The 14,886-nt window shown below is 35.7% G+C and overlaps 1 protein-coding gene across 2 annotated transcripts in view; it reads left to right on the top strand.

Moving 5' to 3' along the window:
* Positions 1 to 14,886, top strand: part of bcat1 (branched chain amino-acid transaminase 1, cytosolic) — a 142,918-nt gene that overhangs the window by 62,607 nt on the left and 65,425 nt on the right. For both annotated transcript variants that reach the window (XM_051930133.1, XM_028815684.2), the window contains exons 3-4: positions 11,227 to 11,427; positions 13,720 to 13,830. In XM_051930133.1, the coding sequence (XP_051786093.1) occupies positions 11,227 to 11,427; positions 13,720 to 13,830 (312 nt within the window). The remainder of the gene's footprint in view (positions 1 to 11,226; positions 11,428 to 13,719; positions 13,831 to 14,886) is intronic.

A 14,886-nucleotide genomic window follows, 5' to 3' on the forward strand; every position in this document is an offset into this window, starting at 1 on the left:
TTTACCTCCGTCTTGACTTTTAATCCTAATGTATCCAGTTTATTTCTAATAGCCTCATTGTATCCATTATTGCCAATCACTAAGATTTTAGTTTTCTCTTTATTTAGCTTGAGAAAGTTACTATTCATCCATTCAGAAATACAAGTCAGACATTGCGTTAGTGAATCAAGAGAATCGGGGTCATCAGTTGCTATTGATAAATACAGCTGTGTGTCATCAGCATAGCTGTGGTAGCTCACGTTGTGCCTAGAGATAATCTGACCTAACGGAAGCATGTAGATTGAGAAGAGCAGTGGACCCAGGATAGAGCCTTGTGGAACACCATATAGGATATCGTGTCTTTGAGTTGTAATTACCACAACTAACAAAGAATTTTCTCCCTGCCAGGTAGGATTCAAACCAATTTAAGACACTGCAAGAGAGGCTCACCCATTGACTAAGACGATTTTTAAGAATATTATGATCAGTGGTGTCAAATGCTGCACTCAGATCTAAGAGGATGAGAACAGATAAATGGTCTCTGTCTGCATTTACCCGCAAGTCATTTACTACTTTAACGAGTGCAGTTTCTGTGCTGTGATTTGTTCTAAAACTTGACTGAAATTTATCAAGAATAGCATGTTTATTGAGATGGTCATTTAACTGCATAATGACTGCTTTCTCTAGAATTTTACTTAAGAAAGGCAGGTTAGAGATGGGTCTAAAATTTTCAAGAGCAGAGGGGTCAAGATTATTTTTCTTAAGTAGGGGTTTAACTACAGCAGTCTTAAGACAGTCTGGGAAGACCCCTGTATCTAATGACGAAGAATATGTCAAGAATATTATCAATTAGCACGCCAGATACTTCTTTGAAAAAATTTGTTGGTATTGGGTCAAGGGCGCAGGTGGAGGGTTTCAGTTGAGAAATTATTTTATGTAAATCAGGTAAATCTATCCTAGTGAAACAGTTTAATTTGTTTATAACAGAATACTGGGGTTTAGGAGGATCCTCAATGTTGGGGAGATTTACTATGTTATTTCTAATATCATTAATTTTTTGATTGAAAAATACAGCAATAGCCTCACAGGTTTTACTGGAAGTACTTAGGAGACATTCCTTTGAATTACCTGGGTTTAGCAAACAATCAATCGTAGAGAATAAGACTCTGGGATTACTAGCATTGTTATTTATAATCTCAGAGAAATAGCAGCGCCTCTCAAGATGGACTGTGTTATTGTATTCTGTTATTTGAACTTTTAATATTTCATAATGGATAGTTAGTTTAGTCTTCCTCCATTTACACTCAGCTCTATGGCATGCTCTCTTTAAATCAGACACTCTTTGGGTCTTCCATGGTATAACAATGCTAGAAGATTTTTTAACTGTCTTTTCAGGTGCAACTATGTCAACAGCAGCTCTCACTTTAGTATTAAATCTTTTCACCTTACTATTTACATTATCCTCGCTATTATAGTTGGCACTATAAACGGACTGACTGCTTAGAATGTTTGTAAGTTTTAAAGCTGCTGATGAGTTAAATAAGCGTTTTTTAACAATATGCTTCTCATGAGTGTTTTCTATCATTATTTCTATATTAAAAAGTAGAAGAAAATGGTCTGATAGACCCGTATCAATGACCAGCTTTATATCAACTTTTAGTCCTTTAGTAATCACTAAGTCTAACGTATGACCTGCTTTATGTGTAGGCTGATTAATGAGCTGTCTCAAATCAAAAGAGTCCAGGAGGTTCATAAATTCTTTTACTTTTTGGTCACACTGATTATCTATATGAAAATTAAAGTCGCTGACTATTAAGAGTGTGTCATAGTTCATAATTAAAATTGACATTAAGTCAGAGAATTCCTCAAAGAAAGATGCGTTGAATTTAGGAGGTCTATACACGGCTAATACTAGAACGTGATATTCTCCATGAATAACAACGGCGAGATACTCAAAGGACTTGAATTTACCAAAACTGACATCTTTACATTTTAACCGGCTAACTAACCACTATTCCCTGTTTGGAGAACAATCCCAATCAAACACCAACTAAAGAGTCTGTGGTGATTTGATGTGATGAGCGTTTGGCTACTGGAGAAATATTACTAGTGAATTTTCACAATGAAATAAGTTCCCAAAATGACACAGGAGATGCCATCCCAATGTCAAAGATAATCAAGATGGCAGCCAATAAGAAAACATGGCCAGCGTGCCAGTTGAGAAGATGCACATGCAAGAAAACAAAGGAGATGTGCCTAAAGTTCAATGATTATGTGTGCAGAAATGCTCATAAAAAAACTATAGGAATCAGTGCAGTGACGTCAACTGCTTTATGATTAGTCATCTTGCCCCTTGCCAAATACATACATATACTGTGAAATATGGGAGTATGGCTGTAAATTTAAATGCATTCACACTAATTAATATTAGTTTTCACTTCATTGTGCCCAGAGCAGCAGAATAACTCTGGAATCTTTTTTTTTCTTTTTTTGTGTATGCCAAGACAATTGCGTGCCCACAAGCTATTTTTGACTATCTGTGGTTTTTACAGGGTAGGGCAGTAGGCTTATGTTACCGGAATGCTGAGCTGATAGCATCATTCATTGAAGTACCTAAAGATTTTGTAGGAGTCCTAAAAATGTATATAATTATATAATTTTATATTGATTTTTCTATATACTGTATGTTACTCTCAGATTGCTGCCTGATACACCATACTGTATAAACTAGTGATGAGTCAATCATGTGATACATTTGTTTTCTTGAAGCTTCTAGCTCTAATAGTAGCTGTCTACAGTGTTTAAGATGATTAACTGCTTTCTGGGTGTTGTTTATTATGTATTTATAAGCTTTGCAATTTCTTTGTCTAGTCAACACAGCCAATCTGTACATGCTGGACCAGTTACCGTCGACCTGCAGATCTGCTCTAATAGGGGATTTTAAATGGGAACCTTTGCTGAACCTTAATAGTGATTAGTTAATTTGACAAAGTAAAGTTAATGACAGAACATAATAAAACTGAACTGAAAATAATTAATACATAAAAGCTGTATGGAGTTTTGCAAATATAAATGACAGTTTATAAGTTCATCAACAAATGTACACTTTCCAATCATGCTGACAAATAGAGAAAACAGCTTAAACTAGCTTAAATAACTTTGGCTATGATAACTTTACTGCCATAGTTTTGTGATTAAGAGAGCAGCTTGTAGTTTAAAGTTTTATTTCTTTGTAAGACCAAAGTTTTAGTAACTAAAAATATATAGGTATTTCTTTTTACTGTTTCTGCCCTATGGTTTCATTTAGTGCAGTTTCTGGTGGCCTCAGTGCAAGGACAAGAACTGCCAAACTGTTTTACCAGTATGAACCTGTGTACGATGAATTGCTAAGACCACTAGCAGGAGAATGTCTGCTAAATTGTTTAGCCACTTCAGATTGCATTGGTTTGTATATATACATAAATATATATATATAAAAAAAAAAAATATATATATATATATATATATATATATATATATATATATATATATATATATATATACAGTGGAACCTCGGTTCACAACCAAACCTCTGGTCGTGGACCAAAGCAATTTCCCCCATAGGATTGTATGTAAATACAATTAATCCGTTCCAGACCGTACGAACTGTATGTAAATATATTTTTTTAAAGATTTTTAAGCACAAATATAGTTAATTACACCGTAGAATGCACAGTGTAATAGTAAACTAATGTAAAAACATTGAATAACACTGACACAAACACCCAGGCTCCCTGCTCAGCTGCACACGCAGGCTCGCTCGCTCTCAGCTGCACGCGCTCTCTCTCTCTCATCAGCACGCGAGCCCGCTCTCTCTCTCTCTCTCTGTAACATTGCAGCAGTTCGCGCTATAGCCTTACAACCCGACTGCTATATAAACACTTTTTTTAATGAGTTTTAAGCACAGGGGGAAAAAGGAATATTTGAACAAATCTGAACTTTATTTAAAAACCAACCACAAGCAACCAAGAAAGTAACATTGCAGCAGTTCACACTGTAGCCTTACAACCCGATCGCTGTATAAACACTTTTTTTTTTAATGAGTTTTAAGCACAGGGGGAAAAAAGGAACATTTGAACAAATCCGAACTTTATTTAAAAACCAACCACAAGCAACCAAGAAAGTAACATTGCAGCAGTTCGCGCTATAGCCTTGCAACCCGATCGCTGTATAAACACTTTTTTTAATGAGTTTTAAGCACAGGGGAAAAAAAGGAACATTTGAAAAATCTGTAATTTAATAAGCTACCAAAAAAAGTAGTATTGCAACAAATCATGCTACGAACCACTCGCTGTAAACACTTTTTTAAATGAGTTTTAAGCACAGGGAAAAAAAAATGAACATTTGAAAAAATCCGTAATTTAATAAACCACCAAGAAAAGTAACATTGCAACAATGCACGCTACGAACCGATCGCTGGAAACAGAAGTGAAAACAAAATCAAGCCCAGTGCATTCTTTAACTGCCTTCCTACTTTAATGCGTCCAGCCCTCTCTCTCTCTCGCGCTGCCTGTGTGTGTGCGTCCAGCTCTGTCTCTCGCGCTGCTTGTGTGTCTGCGTCTCTCTCTCTTTCACGCTGCCTCTGTGTGTGTGTGTGTGTGCGTGTGCGTGTGTGTGTGTCGCGCTCTCTCGCTCTCTCTGTCTTGATCGTTTACTCGCTGTACAGGAAATGCACAGGGAGAGACTGAACATATACAAACCGAAAGGGAAACTGGCTTGTTCGAATACCGAGTGTATGGTCGTGAACCGAGGCAAAGTTTGGCAAACTTTTTGGTAGCAAACGAGTTGTACGTGTACCGAGACGTTCGTGAACCGAGGTTCCACTGTATACATATATATATACTGTCTATATAAATGTATGTATATATATATATTATGACGACAGAGGGCAACCCCCCTGACTTGATACAATTCCAAAGGTTTGGAGCAAGGGAGCTCAACTCTGCTGGGGCCTGTGGCCACCACCAGGGGGGACATGGAGAATGGCTAAGCCCTCCTCCGCAGGGCTGCCGCAACACCCGGAAGTGCGGCCAGAAGGAGATTGTGGAACACCTGGAGCATTACAGGGTGATCTATGGAAGGGGCTGCCTCACTCCATTCAAAGAGTCAGAGTCGGGAGGTGGAGGACGAAGGTTGAGGGAAGAAGGAGGCAGAAGAGACAAGGAGAAGAAAAGGACTGTGTGTTTGGGGTTTACTGGTGCTTATTTATGCTGTGCTGCTGTGAGGAGCGAGGTAAAAGAGCTGCCCCACTGAAATAAAGCCTGTGTTGTGCTGGGACTTATGCCTCTGTTTGTTGTGTCGGGTGTTTGGGGAGCTATATGCCCTCTGGTGTCCACAATATATATATATATATATATATATATATATATATATATATATATATATATATATATATATATACATACACACATGCACACACACACACTCACGCAACTGCCACTTTATTAGGTATGCCTGTTCAACTGTCTGTTAACGCAGCTATCTAATCAGCCAATCACATGGCAGCAAGTCAATGCATTTAGGTATGTAGATGTTGTCAAGACAACCTACCAAAATTCAAACCAAGCATTAGAATGGGGAAGAAAGGTTGTTGAATTGTATAAATCAGGAAAATGACATAAAAACGATATCCAGAGATCTGAAAATGCCTGTCAGTAGTGTTCAAACTATGATAAAAAAAGTGGAAAGTTAGGGGGTTCTGTTGTTACCAAGCTTAAAACAACAATCCCTCACCCAGCTCTGGGTATAGCTATAATTATTTTTAAACACCTTAAAAATCTTTTGATTAACTTTCTGATGATATTATTTGCAAAGCTGAAACTTTTACGTGAACTATCACAGTATATTACAATCTACCTCAGGGATAGAGATGTGTTGAATCCTAAGATTATTACTGTGGCCATTTCCTGTAATAAAGCAGCCAAAAAGTAGCAATAATTTAATATTATCTGCTATATAGCACTTTTCTCAAATCAGGTGAAAATCATTGCCTGAAAACAGTAAAATAGAGTAGATTAGATGAGGTAACAACTGTTTTGCATTTTCATTTATTTGCTCAAATAAAAGAGATGCTGATATCATAGGAGCAGATAATGAAAATCATTTTAAAACATTAAGTTCCAAAAAGCATTTTTTTCTAGCATTCATTCATTCATTCATATATATTTGAACCTTACAAATTATATAAATTATTATGTATGCATATGTCCACAATACTTATAAAACTGAGATGTCATTTTTAAAAGCCTGTATTACATTGTGCCTTTCTCGTGAGCCTTTTCTAACTATAAGTACAATTAATCTGCCCCAGGTACATCAGGGAGACATTTCCAGTGCAGTTTGATAATTTACACCACAGACAGCAAAATGCTTTTTTCCCCCTTGTGGGCCAAGTTTCTTTGGGCCAAAATAAATTTGTGTAGGCGGGTGCAAAATAAAAACTAAATTTTAATGCATAATTTTGGCTTGTAGTATGCATTCAAGAAAACATATTTTTCTCCTGCTTTTGTCTTGCAAAATAAAAGATTATTAATAAGCTTATTGGTAAATCACCGCATATTGAAATAATAGACAGCACATGTTCTGTAAAGAACACATGATTTTAATTTGAATGTACTACTTCTTGTGCCAGCAATACAGAACAGAAATTTACAGTTCTTTAAAGCAAGCAGACGCACTTATTAAACTACTGCCAAACAGGACGGCTCTGCTTCTTTGGGAAGAAGGCAGTTAAAATGTATAATAATTGGACTGAATATTAACTCAGAAGAATATAATGAAATTATTAGTGAAAACAAAAGGCAAAACAAATGTATTTTGCTGGAAACTTCAATCAACTTTTACCACAATAATCTTGTTAGGAGCCCTAAATGAAAATTGCTATTTGTTAAAAAGCTAAAATGTAGAGAAAAAATGATGTTGAGTTACTGCTGAAATCTGGGATACAAGATGTTATGTTGTCTCTCCCTAGTTTTCCTAGTGGCATTTAGAAAAAATAAAATGATGGTCATTACTCATCACTTCATCCAATCAGGGGGCTTTATTTTTTCTCTTTTAAAAGAAAAGGTAAAACTTAATGAAGAATTTTTTTATTCCTCCTGTTAACAGACTGGTGTAATTTCAATGGGATAATACATGAGTAAAGTTTCCCTTAACAAAATAACAGAGCAAGAAGCTCTTTGAAGAACTGGTCCCAGGATCTTTTAAGGAAGGTCTGTCAGTTCTGTCTTCCAACCTGTCATTTCCCCCGTTCTTCTTTTATACCCGATCTGGGCATCAAATTCCCAGAAGGGACAAGCCTTTTTTATGGATCTTCATAGGCATTCTTAGAATCAGACCTTGAAGGGTTTCTCCAGTGTGACTGTAATCTTCATCTTCTTCTTCTTCTTTTGGCTGCTCCTGTTAGGGTTTGCCACAGTGGATCATCTTTTTCCATTTCTTTCTGTCCTCTGCATCTTGTTCTGTTACACCAATCACCTGCATGTCCTCTCTCACCACATCCTTCATCCCTCCTACAAATTAAAAGGAACAAAGGAAAAGTGAATCCAATCTTAAATGCATCATAAGTGAGTTCACCTGTTTTCTACACAATCTTTCCAATAACGTGATGTGAACTGTTTTTAAGTGATAGCTGGGTCTTCACTGTAGTCATCCACATTTAGAATAATTCCAAGGAGGACAAAATAAACACAAATGGTGGAAGGTAAACACAGTGAGAATACTAAGTTTCATGTATATTCAGAGAAAACACAACAAAACTACAAAGCAAAATCACCAGTATTAACTTACTATAAGACTTAACATTGCTGTGTGCAACTCAACTGCACATGACTTGAACCATGCCATGCTATAAACCATGCTTATAGGTTTTATAGGGTCATTGGGTCTGACGTGCACAGAGTACAGCGAAATTTTTAGTTACATATTCTAATGAACATGAACATGTCATCATTCTCCAGTATCATGACTGCTGAGTGTGCTGTTTGGCTTTTCCAAGTCCCTTAGCACTATAGTATCTAAAGTGCATATGAGTCTGTCTGTGCGGTTGCTATGTCTCTGTCATTCCAAAAGATGGCTCATCACAAACATTTTAGCAATAAAATGCATCAAATTTATCATTCCAATAGATAAAGCATCACAAACGCTAGCAATACCTTTACAAATCCCATACCAAATGGCATAAAACAGACATATACATTGCATGGTGCACTGCAAAAGTTAACGCCAATGTCTGTGTTGTTTACTTAGATTTCAACCCATGTTAGATGAGTGGCACAGCTAGTCCTGAAATAAATGTTTTGGAGGCTTGTGAATGTTCTGATTGGTGCTTGGACTGAATTTGGTGGGATAACCTGCTCTTACAGAGTAGTAGTTGAACATTACTAGTATCAGTAAGCACTTCCTTTCTTACCTGCCATCTCTCTTCCTCTGTCATACTTTCTCTCCCTTTCTCTCTGTGCCCTGGTCTCTTTCTTACACCACTTTAACCTTCACTCCAATATGTCCTTCTTACTACAAGCACCATGTCACTTTGGCTGTGAAACAGCATTAAACTCTGTGTCCAGTGGGGCAATAGAACTGGTATAGTCCAATTTCTGCTCCAAGGATGCTAAGCTATCTTTACTGACCCCAGATGTGCCTTCATTCCTTTGATATCAGTTTAGAGATTCCATTTGGGAACTGTCTGTTCTCACTTGCTGTTTATCACTGGCCCTACTCTCTCTGTCTGTCTCTTTCTGTAATGATAGAGTCAAGGTATCATTAGTGTTTGCTGAGTTGCTGGCCCTCTAGAGGTTCATTGAACACTTCTGCTGATGCTGCTGTTCTCTTCAACTTTTGAGGAATCCAAACACATACAATAAGAACACTTTTACTGCTAGTTTTAGCAACCTATTCTTTGTTTTTCTTTCATACATCAACATATAGAAAATATAACAATACATGCAATAAAAGTCTTATAAAATATTGATGTTAAACTTTCTATCTACTTAAAACAATTTAGTTTCTTTGGAAAGGACTACCTTTTCTGACACTTCTTCCTGAACAGTTGCATGTTCAGAACAAACGTCAGCCAGTTATCAGTGGGTTTCTCTACAATAATGGTTCTCAAACTCATGCCTGTTGACCTGTGGATGTGGCTGCAGGTTTTTTAGCAACCAGTTTCACAATCAGGGAGTGATTTTAACTCTAACCAATCTCATTTAATTTTCTGGTCTTTTTTATGTCTTCTTTTATTCTATATTCAGAAAAGCACAGCAGTGTGATTTTTTTATAGAACATTTGGCAATCTTTGTAAATATTCCATGACTTTAAAAACTTGATTCTCTTTTGATGTCTTTCTATTAATTTGTTGTTTTTACTGTGTATGTTGCTCTCTTAATTGCATCCTAGTAGTGCAGACACCGAGGCATAGATACTGAATGCTGACAGGCTTCAACTATTAACCCACTAACATGTTTATTATTAAATAATGGAAGAAATAACCAGAACACATAGAAGAGCAGAATGAAAATTATAACATTTTTGATCAAAATCCTAAAAAACAAGTAAAAACAAAAACAATAAATTATGACTTACATAACTGCTTTTTGTACATGCTAATGAAAAATTTGCAAACATAGTTCTGCAATTTCTAAATTATCCCCAAAATGTAGAAGCAGGAGAATACTAGCTTGGTTAATTAGGCTAAGAGTCCAATTAAAAACAATTGTTGCTTTTAAAAACCTACAGCTTCATGGCATCCGTACGACTGATCTACTAGGTATTTTATCTAGTGTTTTAGGTTTTGGTGACAATATTGTCTTCCTGGTTTTGACCTCTCACCTGTTTTTTCTAGCTGCAGTTCCATCTCCTGATCTTTCGAGTTCTGCTTGCCTTGTTCCTCTTTGGCAAATCATCATGCCATCAATGCCTTCAACACCAAGTTTAAGAAAAGACAGTATCTCCAAGTTGCCCTTGGTAAAAGCAAGGGTGTGCCTGCAGCCCCTTTATACTGGAGTTTATCTGAGTGCTAATGAAGGTCGAATGTTGAGTATAGTCAGACTGGCATTCATCCAAGTAGCGAATAGTGTTCATCCAAGTCAGTAAAGCCAGATCTGGAGAAGAAGTAGACACACATGGTACACAGTTGATTTCAATGGCCATGTCCTTCTGCAAACCATTTATTTTACACCCTGTAGGTAAAGCTGAACAAACATACTTTTGACACTTTGACCTAACTCAAGAGTAAGCCACTTGACTCATCTTTTGACCAGCAACCAAAACCTGTAATTCCTATTCTGGCCATGTAACACATTCTGTGATGATCTGCCAGCTCTTAATACTCAAAAGGACTTCAATATGAAAACCAGGCCTGAAGGCTTCAATGAGTCCTAAACATCAAATCAGCCAGGCTCCAAACTCATGGAACAGGCTGCATAACTTTCACAGGTAAAAATAAGGCAATGGTGAGAAATTTTCACAATAAAGGGAGAGGGAAGCTGTGAAACTCCTGGCCCACAAACAGCATTCTTTTCATATATTTAATGCATTTATTACAAAAAGCCTGAAAGCAAAACAAGAGCAAAAGGAGTCAAAAATGTTTGGTAGAAGGCAAGCCAAATAGTTAATAGATTAATCCTCTATGCTCAACACATAAAGGGCAAAGAATATAACAAACAATGTCTAACTGAATGTAATGTACATAATATAATATATACACATAAATACATAAAATACAGAGATAATAATAAAATGCAAATGGCAAAGGCAAAAAAAATGTAGAAACATGAATAACAACAGAATACACAAATAACAAAAGCAAAAGAAAAAGAAAAAGAAATAAACAGTATTAGAGTCAGGGATGAGACCGTTGCTGTGCCATAGCATATTGCCTAATACTGTATTTTCATTCACTGTGTCTATTGTTAGGATGTAAAATGAGACAAAGGCTCAATAGAAAGCAAGCATTGTAGTCTTCTGTTTTTACAAGAACCCAGTCACAATGAACATCTTGGCTTCTATGGATATAACGTCACTGGTAATGTCAAAAACTGGGTGTGGTCTGCCTTCATTACAGGCATAGAAGTCTTTACAGGACATTTGCTAATTCAGAAATAAATAAAAACTTGAAAACAGAGGAAGGCAAATATCATACTGTTATATGCCATACTATGCTGATGTACCTTTGATCCTCATTTACCATAAATGTTTTCTCTCTTTGTCTTTAAGGCTGATGATACTGTGATAGAGCTGGCAACAGTGTCCAAGCCTAAACCAGATCCTTCTAATTTAGTATTTGGAACCGTATTCACAGACCATATGCTGACAATTGAATGGTCAGCAAAGGAAGGTTGGAAGGCACCATTCATTGGACCATTTGAGAACCTTTCCATTCATCCAGCTTCATCATCTCTTCACTATGCCGTGGAAGTGAGTAAAAGCTGTAGTTTAAGTATGGCTACATTTAGCAGAGAAAAGCAATTTCATAACTGCTGGCAACAATATTATACCTTGCAAATAAACTGGAACATATCAGAAAATTTTCATAAACATTAAAGTTATTTAAACTGTATTGTGATACTACCCCAATCCTAATATACTGTATTACTAATGTACACATAAAATTATTATGAGGGAGTAATGGAAAATAGGGCAGTTTAAAAAAATACTTTCATTAAAATTGTACAGTATTGCTTAAATGGAGTATTTCAGTATATTTGACAAATTTAGTGAGTGTTGTGCTTTCTTTAAAATAAAATTAATTACAGCAGTTTAATTTTGAAATATATAACTTTATGTCAGTAGCTGTATGTGAAAGCCACCATTTGAATCCTAAAAGGAACTTTTAATTATTTTTATTTTTCTGTACCGCTTTGTCCTAATGAACCCTTGAAAAATGTCAACACTTACCAAAATGACATTTAATGTAGAAAAGTGCAAAGTGCTACACCTGGGCAACAGAAACGTCAATTATAAATACAAGATGGGAGACACTGTCATACAAGAAGTAACCTCTGAAAGGATTTAGGGGTTTATGTTGACATAGCATTTTCATCATTTAAGGATTATGCAGAAACGATTAAAAAGGCAAATAAAATGTTATGTTATATTGTGAAAACTGTTGAATTTTCGTCAAAGGAAGTTACGTTCAGACGAATCCCAGGACTTAGGACATGATGTACTCTGTCAGACTTAGAGAATTAGACCTCTTTATTCTCAGCAGAGGATATTGTGTGGGTACCTAATTCAGGTTTTTGAAATACTCAATGGCTTTGATAAAGTAGATCCAGTAAAATTTCACCTTGTTGATGAGTCACGTACTCAAGAACACAAGTAGAAGTTAAGGGGAAGTGCATTTAGGACTAAAGCCAAAAAGCATTTTTTTTCACAAAGAGTTGTGGGACTCTGGAACAAACTACCGAGATATTGTATATAGCTGAAGCCGAAACCTTGACAACCTTTAAGAAAAATCTGGGTGACATAGAGGGGAAACGTAACTAATAGCTAAACAAACAAGTTTGATGGACTAAAGGGACTCCTCTCTTTTGTCAATTTTTTTTAATGTTTTTGTGTCCTGGTAGGAGTAGTCATGATTTCAAGTTAACGGGGTAGTTCAGAATTGTTTTTCCTAAGTTGCAATGTCTAGGTTCTCCTAAGGAGTTTTTGAGAGCTCACAGGCCAGCCAATAATATCTCATCACTGTAACTTGAGTCTGCCCTGGAACATCTCCTAGCGGACTATGCTTGCAGGAGGCTTCCAGAATGTATCTTCATCAGGTGCTCAAACCATATTTTCTAGTTATAACCAATCTGAAACAGTAGACAGTCAATCCAAGATTTTCAAGATTTTTGACCTCCTCTCCCTACCACAGAAAGTGAACCCTGCAAAGGATCCCCCTAACTTATACTGCATTTTTTGTGTCGCTTTCCAAAGTTGGGCACCATAGGAGAAAATGGATGCCATATTAGCTTCTAAATTTAGATTTTCATCCAGTTTTGTTTATCAGTCTTACACTCCATGCTAATTCATACCCATGCTAACTCATCAAAACTCTGAGTTTAATAATTGATAAGTTAAATTGTTTTCAATGATTGTTTTGGAATTTCTTTCAGGTTAACCCCTAGAATTTTAAGGTTTCCTGCTGGCCATCTAAACTCTTATTTATGGAGGATGTTTAGATTAAAATTTATCTTTCATAATGGGTTTAAAGATGACAATGGTGGAAAGGATGAATAAAAAGGACAGATATTGATATTGAGAATGCTGAAATGCACAGAACAACTGATAGGCTAATGGCATTTCAGTTTTTTAAGATGGTGAAGAAGTTTTAGGCTCCCATAAATATTAACAACCATTTTTGGTGTTGAAGATTTCTCATTCTTAAAATGGGTCAGTTTTCTCAAACTACTTAAATAGCCAAGGGGGGTCGGATGAGATTGTGAACCAGATTATGTTCAATTATTGTTTTTACCTGTGTTTCCATCCTTATGTTTTACAATACATTAACTGGCAAATATGACTATTTTGGAAAAATACTGTGTGCTTTTAGTGCAATTTTGATATTTATGTAATTTAAGAGAAACTAGAGTACTGTATATTATTTATTGCAAAAAATAATACATTTGATCCTAAACCAGCGGAACCTATTAACCACAGATAAAATGTGTAGGTATCTTTGTATACTGGATTGAATAATTCTTCACAATATCTCTATCCTTCCAGTTATTTGAAGGAATGAAGGCTTACCGTGGTGAAGATAACATAATTCGCCTCTTTCGTCCAGATTTAAATATGCACCGAATGCTAAGGTCTGCCTGTAGAGTCTGTCTGCCGGTGAGTTGAACTTTTTTTCTTCATTCATACCAGGCTTATAACACAAAATAATCCCAAATTCCTATGATTTCCTTACAATGCATATACTAGACTAATAACAAAGACTATAGAAAAAACTCACGTCAAAGTTCTTTAAAAAAGTATTCACTCTTGATTTTTTTTAATCATATGTAATATTTTTCAAATTTAATATTAGTAGATTTTTTTCCCCAGAACCAAATCACTTACAGTGTTTTGAAAAGTAAATGCACCATCTGAAATGCCTGCAAACATAAATGTGCATATGGAAACTCAAGCTTTATCTCAATAGACTCATTTAATATAACACATAGTCTTCTACGTAAAATATCATCTACTTTAATCAAATTTCAGTCATGTTGTCACGATTAGTTTTAGAAAACGTTAAAACAAGTTAGAGGGAAAGATACAGAAATACCATTTCATTGTATAACATTTAATAGATGATTCAGCAGCATTTGACCTGTAACCAAATAGTTTGTAGTTGTCATAAAAATTTGTACATTCTATTATTTACAAATTATAGAGCAATGGTTCCCAAACTTGGTCCTGGGGACCCCCTGTGGCTGCAGGTTTTTGTTCCAACCGGATTCACAATCGGTGATAATAATCAATAACAACTCATCTTATTTAATTAGCAGGCCTTTTTTTCTTTTCTCTTATTCTGCATTCAGAAAAATCACATCAGTATGGCTTATACGTTTATAAGACATTTAGAAATATTTCTGTTTTTTCTAAAGCTTTAAATGCTTATCTTTCTTGTTATTTTTCTATTATTTTTCCATGTTTTTGTGTAGTGGGTGTCAGACCCACTAATTAGTAAATAATGAATTAAATAACCAGAACACCTGGAAAAGCAGAATGAACATCAGGAAGAGAATACTATTAACAAAAAAAATGACATATTTCCCATATAATGACATATTTCTCATATAATTGCTTAGTACATTTTAATAAAAATTTGCCAAACTTTGTTTTGGAATTTCTACATTGACCCCAAAACACAGAAACTGGGTGATAATGACTCGGGTTGGAACA

Source organism: Erpetoichthys calabaricus, chromosome 1 (assembly GCF_900747795.2).
Source record: "Erpetoichthys calabaricus chromosome 1, fErpCal1.3, whole genome shotgun sequence".
Classification (NCBI taxonomy): domain Eukaryota; kingdom Metazoa; phylum Chordata; class Cladistia; order Polypteriformes; family Polypteridae; genus Erpetoichthys; species Erpetoichthys calabaricus.